The sequence below is a fragment of the Rhodamnia argentea genome, chromosome 7 (assembly GCF_020921035.1).
Source record: "Rhodamnia argentea isolate NSW1041297 chromosome 7, ASM2092103v1, whole genome shotgun sequence".
Taxonomy (NCBI): domain Eukaryota; kingdom Viridiplantae; phylum Streptophyta; class Magnoliopsida; order Myrtales; family Myrtaceae; genus Rhodamnia; species Rhodamnia argentea.
This window is the reverse complement of record NC_063156.1, coordinates 25,150,634-25,161,771: the sequence shown is the minus strand read 5'-3', so window position 1 is coordinate 25,161,771 and position 11,138 is coordinate 25,150,634. Positions and strand designations below refer to the sequence as shown.

At 39.4% G+C, this 11,138-nt stretch overlaps 1 protein-coding gene across 1 annotated transcript; it reads right to left on the bottom strand.

Annotated features, from left to right (window-relative positions):
* Positions 1-1,466: 1,466 nt before the first annotated feature.
* Positions 1,467-2,728, bottom strand: LOC115742501 (endochitinase EP3-like). Its single transcript, XM_030676824.2, has 2 exons — positions 2,280-2,728; positions 1,467-2,020 (listed from the first exon to the last, which is right to left on the bottom strand). The coding sequence occupies exons 1-2, from the start codon at positions 2,695-2,697 to the stop codon at positions 1,617-1,619; spliced, it is 822 nt and encodes a 273-aa protein (XP_030532684.1). The 5' UTR covers positions 2,698-2,728; the 3' UTR covers positions 1,467-1,616.
* Positions 2,729-11,138: the final 8,410 nt, after the last annotated feature.

Sequence of the window (11,138 nt, the reverse complement as noted above, 5' to 3'; positions counted from 1 at the left end):
AATAGCATTGCTCGAGCCTTCTCAAAAGTGCCATTCGGGCATATGTGGACCGGGCGCCGGCGGGCCGTGGATCGTCAAGTCCATTATCCGAGGTCTAAAATTGCACTATTCGAATGCTTTAGATATTCGGTTGTACTTTGTTTATGAGCTTGGGTTTTATTTATTTCGCGAAAAATGAATGATTTAAAAAATATTTTCCTAAAAAATATGAAATATTTTAAGAAGTGATCATCTTTATTAGTAGCGAGGTCCGAGGAAAGAATAGGAAATGTGACTTCACTATATTTACGATTGATCATTTCAAAAAATGAATGGATGGAAAAAAGTTTTATTGTCGACGAAAATATTTAAACGCTAAATTTTTGTCGATGATAAAAATATTCCCATTGATTAATTATTTCAAGTGAGATGATCTATCATTTTAAAGAAAATATTTCAAAATTATTCATTTTTCGCGAAATAAATAGAGCTTTAAATTCTTTGGTACGAGAGAGAATTACCAAAAAAGTCCTAAACCTATTGCAATTGTGTCAATTCAGTCCTATAATTTTTTTTTTTTATCAATTCAGTCCTAAACCTTTTACGAATGTGCCAATTCAGTCCATTTGGTCGGCTAATGCTGATGTATCAAATTTTTAATAATTTTTTAATAAATTTTAATTTTTTGAATTATTTTTTTGATAATATTTCTTTCTTTTTATTTTATTTTATTTTTTCTTGGTTGGGCCGGCGACCTCCGGTGGCTAGCGGGAGGCCGCTGGCCCAAACCCCAAAAAAGGAAAAAAAAGATAGAATTTTTAAAAAAAAATGAATATTATTAGAAATTTGCCACGTGAGTAACGACCGGCCAAATGGATTGAATTGTCACAATTGCAAAAGATTTAAGATTGAATTGGTAAAAAAAAAAATTATGACTGAATCAACATCATTACAATAGGTTTACGAGTGGTAATTCTCTCCCAGATCTGTGCTCTTATGCTTATAATTTTGCGATTGACATTCAATATTTATGTACCTTACAGCACCTTGTTCTCTTAATCTCCTAATCAAATAGATGGATATATTGCCTTTGAATAGACTTGAGATCCGGGGCAATCAACCCCTTCATAAAAATATTTAAGGGAACAAAAGCAAAGATCAGGTAGTCACTGGTTATTCATGTTTCATTGTTGGGAAAACAACACAACTGGTCCAGGAACTTTTAATTTAGGAAGCATTTGTGTTATTTTCTATTACTCTGGCTTCGATGTTTATCTAGTTTGGTGATAATTTAATCAATTGGAGGCGGCAAAATTGAAGATCCACTCGATAAGAACAGCACTTGATGTCACTTTTGAACTCGTGTGCTTCCCAAAATGTCTTACTTAGCTCATCTTGACTAAGATCTCTCTCTGTGTGATGCCATTAGTTTGGATTTACGTTGTACTTTTCTGAATATCTGATAACGTAAATCGAATAATCAAAAGGGTCATTAAATTGCTTAACATAAGCAACATCTTTATTTCATCATCCTTCATCCTTGATTACCAAGCTACATTTGGCGGAGAAAGGCTGTTTTTAGAGCACATTATTGTCAATGTTTGTAACCCACATTGATTAATCCCGACCAAGAGCCCTTAACAATAGAGATTACGGCCAGGTGTAACCCCAAATTGCTTGCAATAATTAGTGTAATACGCGACCCGGGCTCGAACAGCTGCTGAGTTCCCCCCGTTGCACTCTCCGCCGTTAATCGCTCGGATCGTCGCAGCGAACCCTTGGCTCAAGAGCTTGGACTGCATGTTGTTCCTCGTCCAGAACCACAGGGCGGTCTTGAAGGCGATGACGGGGTTGTTCGCGACAATCTCCGGCGTGTTGAGCCCGTCGAACCCGAGGCTCTGGCCGGCCGCGCCGTAGTTGTAGTTCCACGTGATCTGGAAGGGCCCTCGGCCGAAGTACTTCTTGCCTGGCTTGCACGGGTACTGCTTCGCGCTCGGGTCGCAGTAGGTGCCCCCATTTATCTCTTCGATATAACAAAAATCTGCAAGAACGCATGTATAAGCATTGTATTGAAATTTTTTTGAGTCATGTGGTATTGAATTATTATTGAATCATTCGTTGGCTGGACGGATGACACGTGTCCTTAGATTTGGAAATAGTTATGCCATGATAAATGTATACAAGATTAGAAAAGGGAGATCTTAATAAAGTTTATTTTTAAAAGTTTAATTTTATGCATCCAAAGCTAATATTGCGTGGTGTATAAGAATAAGAATGTGCATGAAAAGGACGGAGCTTACGTCCAGTCTCATGCATGACATGAGCGAAGAAAGCGGCGATCTCCCGCTTCGAGGCCACGACCGACCCGGCCCGCCCGAACCTCGGGAAGCTACCGAGTGCCTTGAGGAACGCTTGCCTCGAGTAGAACTTCTTCCCGGCGCAGCTGGAAGCTGCCTGCCCGATGATCCTGTTGAAGAAGGCGGCAGTGACGACGTTGCCGACCACGACCCCGCCAGTGGCGGGTGGAGCCGCGGTGGAGCTGCAGGGGCCGGCTTTGCAACCCGGTCCGCAGTAGGCATGGCTGGTCCCGCAGTAACCGTACCGGCTGCAGCAGAGGCCGGCGGCGCATCCGCAGTTTTGGGCGGTCACCAGCGGCGCGACTGAGGCAACCACGGCGAAGCATGCGACGAGGATGGCGAGAAGCGTGTTCCGATTCATGTCGAGAGAGGTATGGCTCGGACGATGCTTGGATTTGCGATGTCGAGCGAAGAGGAGGGCGTGGTGTATTTATAGTGGAGTGAGGGGACAAAAACTTTACACATGCATGTGAACAATTACGTAGGATGAGGTTGACTGACCTTCGGACTTTGAATTTGAGAGCATAACTCTGTTCAATAACGTGGGATGTCCTTGTGATGTTGGTATTACTCCAGTCTTATATATAAATACCCACGTATACGGTATATGTCACTACCGAATGTATTGATCATGTAGATTCGGATAAAGTACGCTGCCCATGTAAAATCAGTTTTTATACTGGCAGGTGTGAAATGGAAATTCTAGAGGAAAATTATCAAAAAAATCTTAAACGTATCGCAATTGTGGGAATTCAGTTCTACATCCTCCTTTGTTTTTTTTTTTTTTTTGGTTGATTGAATCCTAAATTTTTTACGTTTGTGTCAATTCAGTCAATTCGGCCATTTTTTGATTGGAAATCTCTCATATGAACGTTGGCCGATGCTGATATGGACAATTCTAATATTTTTTCTTTTTTCTTTTCTTTCTTTCTTTCTTTTTCTTTTTTTTTCCCTCACTTCTTCCTCTAGGCAGTCAACGGAACTAGAGGAAGAAGGGAAGAAAAAAAGAAAAAAAGAAAAAAGAAATGAATAAATAAAAAATTCAACTCGACCGGCTAGAGGAAGAATGGAAGAAGAAAAAAAGAGAAAAAGAAAGAAAAAAATTAAATAAAAATTTAAAAATATTAAAAGATAATTAAAAATTATCAACGTTAGCGCGGACCGCGCCACATAGAATGGCCGATATTCATACATGCGATTTTTTGCAAAAATTATCTGGATGGACTAAATTGATATGAATGAAAAATATTTAGGACTCAATTGCAAAAGAAAAAAGATTCATGACTAAATTGAACCGATTGCTATAGTTTTAGAACTTTTTTCGTAATCGGCCCGAAATTATCACCTGCAAATGGAATGAATTCATTTACCGAAATAAGAAAAACTTGTGCACGCAATACGTAGCAGCGCCTAATCCCTACTCGAATAGTTAATCTTTCTACACCATTAGCGTACGGAAGAATCCCAAAGTGGTGGAGGAGACTAGTTTTAATATGCTTGGCAATGCCTTATTTTTTGTGATCTACCCCTTGATTGTAGGATCTGGCGAGATTACCAACGCTTTGACTTTGACTTTGGAATGCCAATCTTGCGTCCAAACTATGCCATGCTTCATCCAACGGGGTTAGTGCAGAATCAATTATCCAATGTATTATTCTATGAAGGTTACTACGCCCGATCCGAGGTTGACTTGAACTTTGAAATGCCCAGCTTGTGCTCAGAATATGCTATATGCTCCCGATCCGACGTTTCACTCTTACTTCTCAATCAATCCGATGTATCGGGAGGAGATTGTCCAATCAACTCTAAATCTATTGTACGGATGCTAATTTAGTTCTAAACTTTTTAATTTTACTAATGAAGTCCTAAAACCTTTACGTGCAATTCCGAAGTTAGATTTATGAGGGATTGAGCTTTTGTGGACTTTTGATGGTGTCACCGTGCGATTATGTTTTTTGTTTTTTCAAGTAGAAGTTTGTTAACAATGTTATGACTATATTATATATTGGGCTTACTTTGATTGTATGACGTTGTTATTGTTTTTTTTTTTACAAATACCTCGTTTTAATAGCTAAAAATTGTTGATATTATAGATTCCGTAACTCTTTCCGGATACAAAATTATGGCCATTTTCTCACCCACTGGGTAAATTGTCGTCTCAAATCCGTCCGTTGGATTTTTATCTGTCCGACCACGTCAAAATCAGCACCTAAGCGACAAACCCAAATGACTCCAACCAACTGGTTGACCTCGACTTGACTCGACGTTATGGTCTTGAATGATCGACTGTCCCCTTCTTCATCATTGCCTAATGTTGATCTCATTCTCATGACCAGGTTCATTAAATTGGACAATTACACGCATCGCGCGTTAATAAACATTCGCGTTTAGGGTGACTCTGACTTTTGAATTTTGCTTTTACTCATGCTAACCTTGGAAAAATATGTGCGTATAAAATAAATACTAAAAATCATTTAGACTTTTTCATGACATTTTTGAAAATTATACAATATTCTCGACATTCCTAGTTTGAAAGCCAAAACTTCATTTTTCAAAGTGTCTGACAAATGCCGAGCGGGATCACCATATTCATATGTCATTATCACTAGGAATCGGTTGCACTAGAGATGATTAATGTGGGTCTTGGGTCGGATGTAATTTATTGCCTAAATTGACCGTTTACAAAAAGGAAAAGAACTAAAATTTTCAGGGTAGGCCTAAGCCGAGCCGGACTATACAAGTAAATTGTGTTGCACAAGCCCGCCGAAATGGTGCTCTTCTAGCATATGTGGGCTGGGCCCGCCGGTGGATCGACAGATCCATGATCAAGTCTAGATTGCACTATTTGAATACTTTAGAATTTAATTGCATCGTCGCTATAAATTTTGCAATCTGGTGCTCTGGTCCTTATAAACCTAGCTATATCACTTGATATTCAATATTTATGTACCTTATATTACCTTTCTATGCTAATCTCCCAATCAATTTAATAAATATATTGCCTTTGATTAGACTCGCGATCCGGGACATCCAATTCCTTCATAAAAATATTTAAGGGAATGAAAGCCAAAGATTGGGCAGTCTTAGGTTATCCAATTTAATTTTGGGTTTCGATATCCATCTAATTTGGCGAAAATTTAATCAAATGGTTGTGGCGAAACTGAAGATCCACTTGATAAGAACAACACGTAATTCCACTTTTGGACTTATATGCTTCCCAAGATGTCTTAGTTAGCTCATCATGACTGAGTTAAAGGATGATTAACATGCTCAAGTCATGGTTTAACTCGGATCTTCATGTTGTTTTTTATTCAGACAAAAAGTTTCGTATGTGGTCAAATTCGTATGAGCAATTAAGTCAAATCAAATAGTCTCACGAAAGCAAAGATCTTTATTTCATCGTCCCCTTTCTCCTTAGGGTTTTTTTTTTTCTAACATTGTTGACACCTAAATTTTGGCCATCCTGTTTAGTCATTAACTTTTGCATAAAAAAAAATCAAGAGTTACTTTTAGTTCTCAGGAAAAAAAAATTAAATTAATTATTCATATTTAATTTTGTCATTTAGGCATTGCATTTTGCATTTAATTGAACCGAAAATAGAAATGGAATTGAGCTAGTCGTGCGGACATGGCCGCATATGTTTTGCATATCCATCGGGTCGACGATTGATGGGCTTAGAATTCGATTAATTGGAATAAGCCCATAATTCATTTAGGTGGATTAAATCAAACGTGGAAGTTGAATTTTTGAAGCCTTGAGTTTGTTGACTAAGATCTGAGGGAATCAGCATAGCCCCATGATGTTCGTGCATGACAGTTTACTTGAAAAAAAAAAAAGAAAAAACTGAGAGATTTGAGGGTTGCACAATCGCATGAAAAGAGGGGGAGGTCCCGCCTCAGAAGGAATTACGAGATAATATTTTGGGCACATGTATAACGCCAAGAGGAGGACGTACGTGCACGAACGAAAAGAAGATTCTGGCCGATTTGGTGGTTTTGAAAAATGGGGTAAAATAACAAACGTAGAGATTTCAGTGGGATCATTTCGAAAATCAGTTCTCCCACAGCTTAAAAGGGGCACAGGCGCGTCGTCTATAAAAGAAGGCAATTTTCACTTGAACAGGGGGAAGCTTCGTTGGAAAAGGAGGAGTGTGTAGAAAAGTCACAGGGGGGTTTTCACAAACTGAGCGACACAGAGAGAGAAGGTGAAAGCTTCGTCTAGGAAGGTTGAGAGAGAGAGATAAAGAAAAAGTGAGAACCTGACGAGAGAAGAAAAAATGAGAGCTTCGTCTAGTGTAGTCCCGAGAGAGATGCACCTGAGTTTTTGAGCGGGTGAAAAAGAGAGAGTAGGAGAAAAGTCTGAGGTCTCGACTCATACTCTGAAAAAAATCAGAAACTCACGTAGAAATGAGGGAGCAAAAACTGTGATCACCATTCTTGCCGGTCTTTATCTGCACACACGAGAAGTTCATTGTCTTCGGCCGAATCTTGATGCATTATGGCGCATTGACGTGTGGATGCTAAATGTCGTGAGATTTCGGTTTGAGCGCAGAGGAGATTTCAAAGAGTTATGGAATGTAAGTTGTCTCTTGCCCTCTTTCTCATGTGTTCAAAATCGAAGGAGAAGAGGATTTAGTCATGCACCCATAAACGTCCATGAAGTTGCTGCCATGATACCTCATCCACGAGTGATATTGCATTAAGAATTCCAACGTCTGCTAGTGGTGGTCTAGTTAAACTGCATGCCCAACCGTGGAGGCTCCAGAACCCCGTAGCATTATTGCCGATCTTATTTGCTGATCCACCGCAAATCAATTGTGCACGTGAACCTAGTGGTGCCATCCGTCGATCTCGAGCCTTGGTCGTGCGCCCCTCCGTTGATCACGATCAGAAAGCCATCTCGATCCGTAGAAGATTCGAATACAAGAAACAAAAATCTGAAATATTTCAGATTAGGTAAATTTGATTTGCTCAAGTTCGTTTCTTATTCGAATTGATGTGAATTTTGGATGATATTTCACTTAGGCAAGATTTTGTTTGTTGATATTGTAGTATGTGATAATTGCCTATTTTATTGATGTCTTGAGCATATTTTTAGATTAGAAAAACCGTTTCGAATTAGAGGGGTGATTTCCTACCAACAACGTGCAAATTCGGACTAATCTCGACCCCGAGATTTGTCTCGATGGCACGGGGATCGAGATATCTAATCTTAATCACCAGATTTGATTCCTCCATCCAATCCGTTATCTGATTCGAATCGGAAGATATTTTCATAAATGATCATGCATGATTTGATTTGTCACGTAAAAAATAAAAATAAAGAATAAAAAAATCCATTCAAAACACCAAAAATATCTCATTCATGTAGATTGCATATAGTTTAGAACATTCTATTCATGTAGATTGAACACATTCATTTTACATATGCACGTTGTTTAGGCCTAGTCGCATAATCACTATGTCATTTTCATGTCGCATTGATTAGTCATGTCATATATTTTGCCACGTCATTAAAGTTTGACATATCCTATGGTTCGGCATGTCATTTTGTCATATTATTTTTACGTGTCGTATTATAGGTTATGTCATAAATTTGATAAGTCATTGATGCCATGTCGCATTCATACGTCATTTAGAATAAGGCTCGTTCATTTTAAATTAGTAGATTAGTCTAGTCTAATATAACACGTCATTTAGATTAAATTCATGTCATTTTTGCATAACGTGTAGGTTAGAATTCACGTTGCTTTGCATGTCATTAGGATTCAAAAACTTAAAAAAAAAAAAAAACCTTCATGCATTCATGTCATATTAGAATAGTCGTCACTTTTTTTCATCTCGTTAGAATAATTGTGTTCTCAGAATACCATCACATGCATGCATTGTATCATCCATTTAAATAAAAAATAATAATTGCACCTTTGGAACTTTGAATCACAATCCTCGCAAGTTGCCGACTCAGATAATTTTCATTGAAATGAAAGGTACCGAAATGGCGTTAATAGAAATATTAGCGTAACCAAGTTCCCGAACTCAATGAATCTCTGGTTCGTAGGAATAAAATATTTCTCCCGATACTTTATTTAGGTGACTAATCAGCCTACCATAAAATGATTAGTGGCGACTCCAATTTGAAAATCTTTTTGTTTGATAGATAGTGAACCATAAGTTGCGATTTGGTATGGACTTGGGAGAGTCCGAGTTAAGTTAATTAGATAATTAGCTTGATAATCCATTAGCCTAGAAACCTGGTTTTTAGGTCGCGACAGCTTGGCGACTCCAATGGAGATTGGTTTCTTAATTCTTTCGAAATAAAATTGATTGATTAATCACTTTAGTTGTCGGAAGAATTAAAAGGAACCTTAGTGGACTTAGGCGGACAATTTCATGAAAAAAAAAACTGCATTTTTGTTTGGCAATTGGACTCCGGGTAAGTTCTTAACCTTGTGTTAGATGGTCTTGCAGATGGGAGATATAAGGGGTGGAGTGTGTGGCTAACCCCTTTGTTTTGCAGGATTGGAGTTTGGAATTTTTGTGATTATTTCTTGCAATTTTTGAAGCGGTGTTTGCATATTATTTGTTGTGCATGATTAATTGCTTTAGCATTACACCACACAATAACCTGTGGCTGGACCCGAGCCACTAGTTTTAGGATGGTGTTGAGATTGGTTCTAGCGTTCACCGTGGGATCATGGTCAAAAGTTAGTCCAAATTCAATCCCGAATCTTTTTCCAAAAATGAGTTTCAAAAATTAGAACTCATGCCTGGTAGGATTACCGAAGCAAGAGTTATGATTTTTAACTCGAGAAGCCGAAGTGAAATGACCCGGTTAATCCTGGTTACATCGTAGGATTACGATTAATCTTGATTATGTGCGCGAGATTGTCGCTTTGCCGCAAGTCTTTCGCCTCAATTTGTCAGCCTCTAGGATAGATAGAATAAGGTTAACTCACGAATCATGTGCATGTCCATGTGATTGTTTATCTTCCTATCCTACGATAATGCATGCTCCCGAACTTTATCCTGTCTTATGTTATTTTTTTTGGGTTGATCCATGATACTTAGGTTTGTGGCACGTGATCTATAGACAATGGGGCATTCAGATCTCCGTTTCGTGTACGTTCCGAAGGCCGAGTTGAAATGGAGACCTTGACTAAGGAAAATGCACGACTTCGGAAAGAATTGGAGGCTCGTTCGTCTATAGATCGTGTCCTCACAAAGAAGAGAAAAACGACTTGATTGCCATGTTTAGGAGTCATTGTTTTGTTCTTAGTTAGTTTCATCCAGTTGTAATTATATTTCATGATTTTATGGGTTATTGTTCGGACCGACCTTCCGGTCTTATGTGAATGTTATTGATTTATTTCATCATCAATTCGACTTTAAGTTCGTAAATGTGACCTTTTCTTTCAACCACTTTTCGAATTGATATGAATTTTCTTGTGAGGATCGATGAAGTTGGAAATTTCCTGATTTAGTCCTTTATTTCGTTTTGGGGTCTAGAGGATGTCATGGACCGACTCGCTATTTTTACTTGTTATATTCATTTTGATCAATTTTTTTTTTTAGGTAATTTACTATTGATCCTCTACATTCTTATAACACTCGGTCGGTGACAAAGAGAAGGATGGCCAATCAGGCTGAGATTGCGGCCATGATCGATGAAAAGCTGAAGGAACACATGAATGCAATGAATGAACATGTTGCGGCTACCATGTCCAAGATGATGAATGATTTCATGGCCAAGCAGCAGCAAGTCAATGTTGGCTCTCGATCCGAGATTCCACCTCCAGCTCGCCAAGGTCGTCGTGCCGACAAGGCTCATGCGGTGAATCTTGACCCAACTTTTCACTTGGATGATGTCATTTTGATCGATACTAGTATATCTCCGGCAACCCATGTTCATCATCCGCACTTAAATGATGAGAATGTCAAGTTGTTGGCAAAGCTCGACCCGAGGTTGCGAGAAGTAGAGGGAACTCAAAGTGTTCCGCCTGTTGATCTGTCCATTTTTGCCCGGGTTCAAGTGCCCGAAAAATTCAAGATGCCGACCTTTGATAAGTATGATGGCACCTCAAACCCAATTCAACACATCAAGATGTACCAGGGGCACATGAGCAGATATATGTCTAATGAACCTCTCTTGATCCAAACTTTCTAAGCAAGTTTGAAGGATGCTGCGATGAGGTGGTACACTAACCATCAAATTAACCGGAAGGACTCATGGGAAAAGGTGGCGAACCTTTTCGTCAAGCATTTTAAGTTCAATCTTGATGTCACCATTACACGGGAAGATCCGGAGAGAGCCGAGCGGAAGAAAGGCGAAACTCTAAAGGAGTATGCTACTCGTTGGAGGAACATGGCGGGACAGATTATGCCCGAACCTTCGGAGCGAGATTTGATGAAGATATTTGTATCGACTCTTCCGCACGCAGTCCGTTCACGCATGCTAATTACGGTGGTCCGAACGTTTAGTGAGCTCATTTCCATGGGAGAGGAAATTGAGTCCGGGCTCAAGAAGGGGTGGTACGGTGAGTCGGGTGCATCTAGCAAGAGATTTTTCGGTAAGAAGGAGAAGGAATCCGTCCCCGAAGTCAACATGACTTATGCACAGAAGGCACCAGCTCGGGGCTCGAAGTTACAATTCACCGCCCAACAGCCGACCTCTTATGGGCAGCAAAGCCAACGGAACCTACGCCAGCGGCGCAAACCTCGCCGGTTTACTCCACTCCCTATGTCACTTTCTCAAGTCTTGGCTATTTTACGAAAGAAGGGTCTATTGTCCTCCGAGCCGCAACG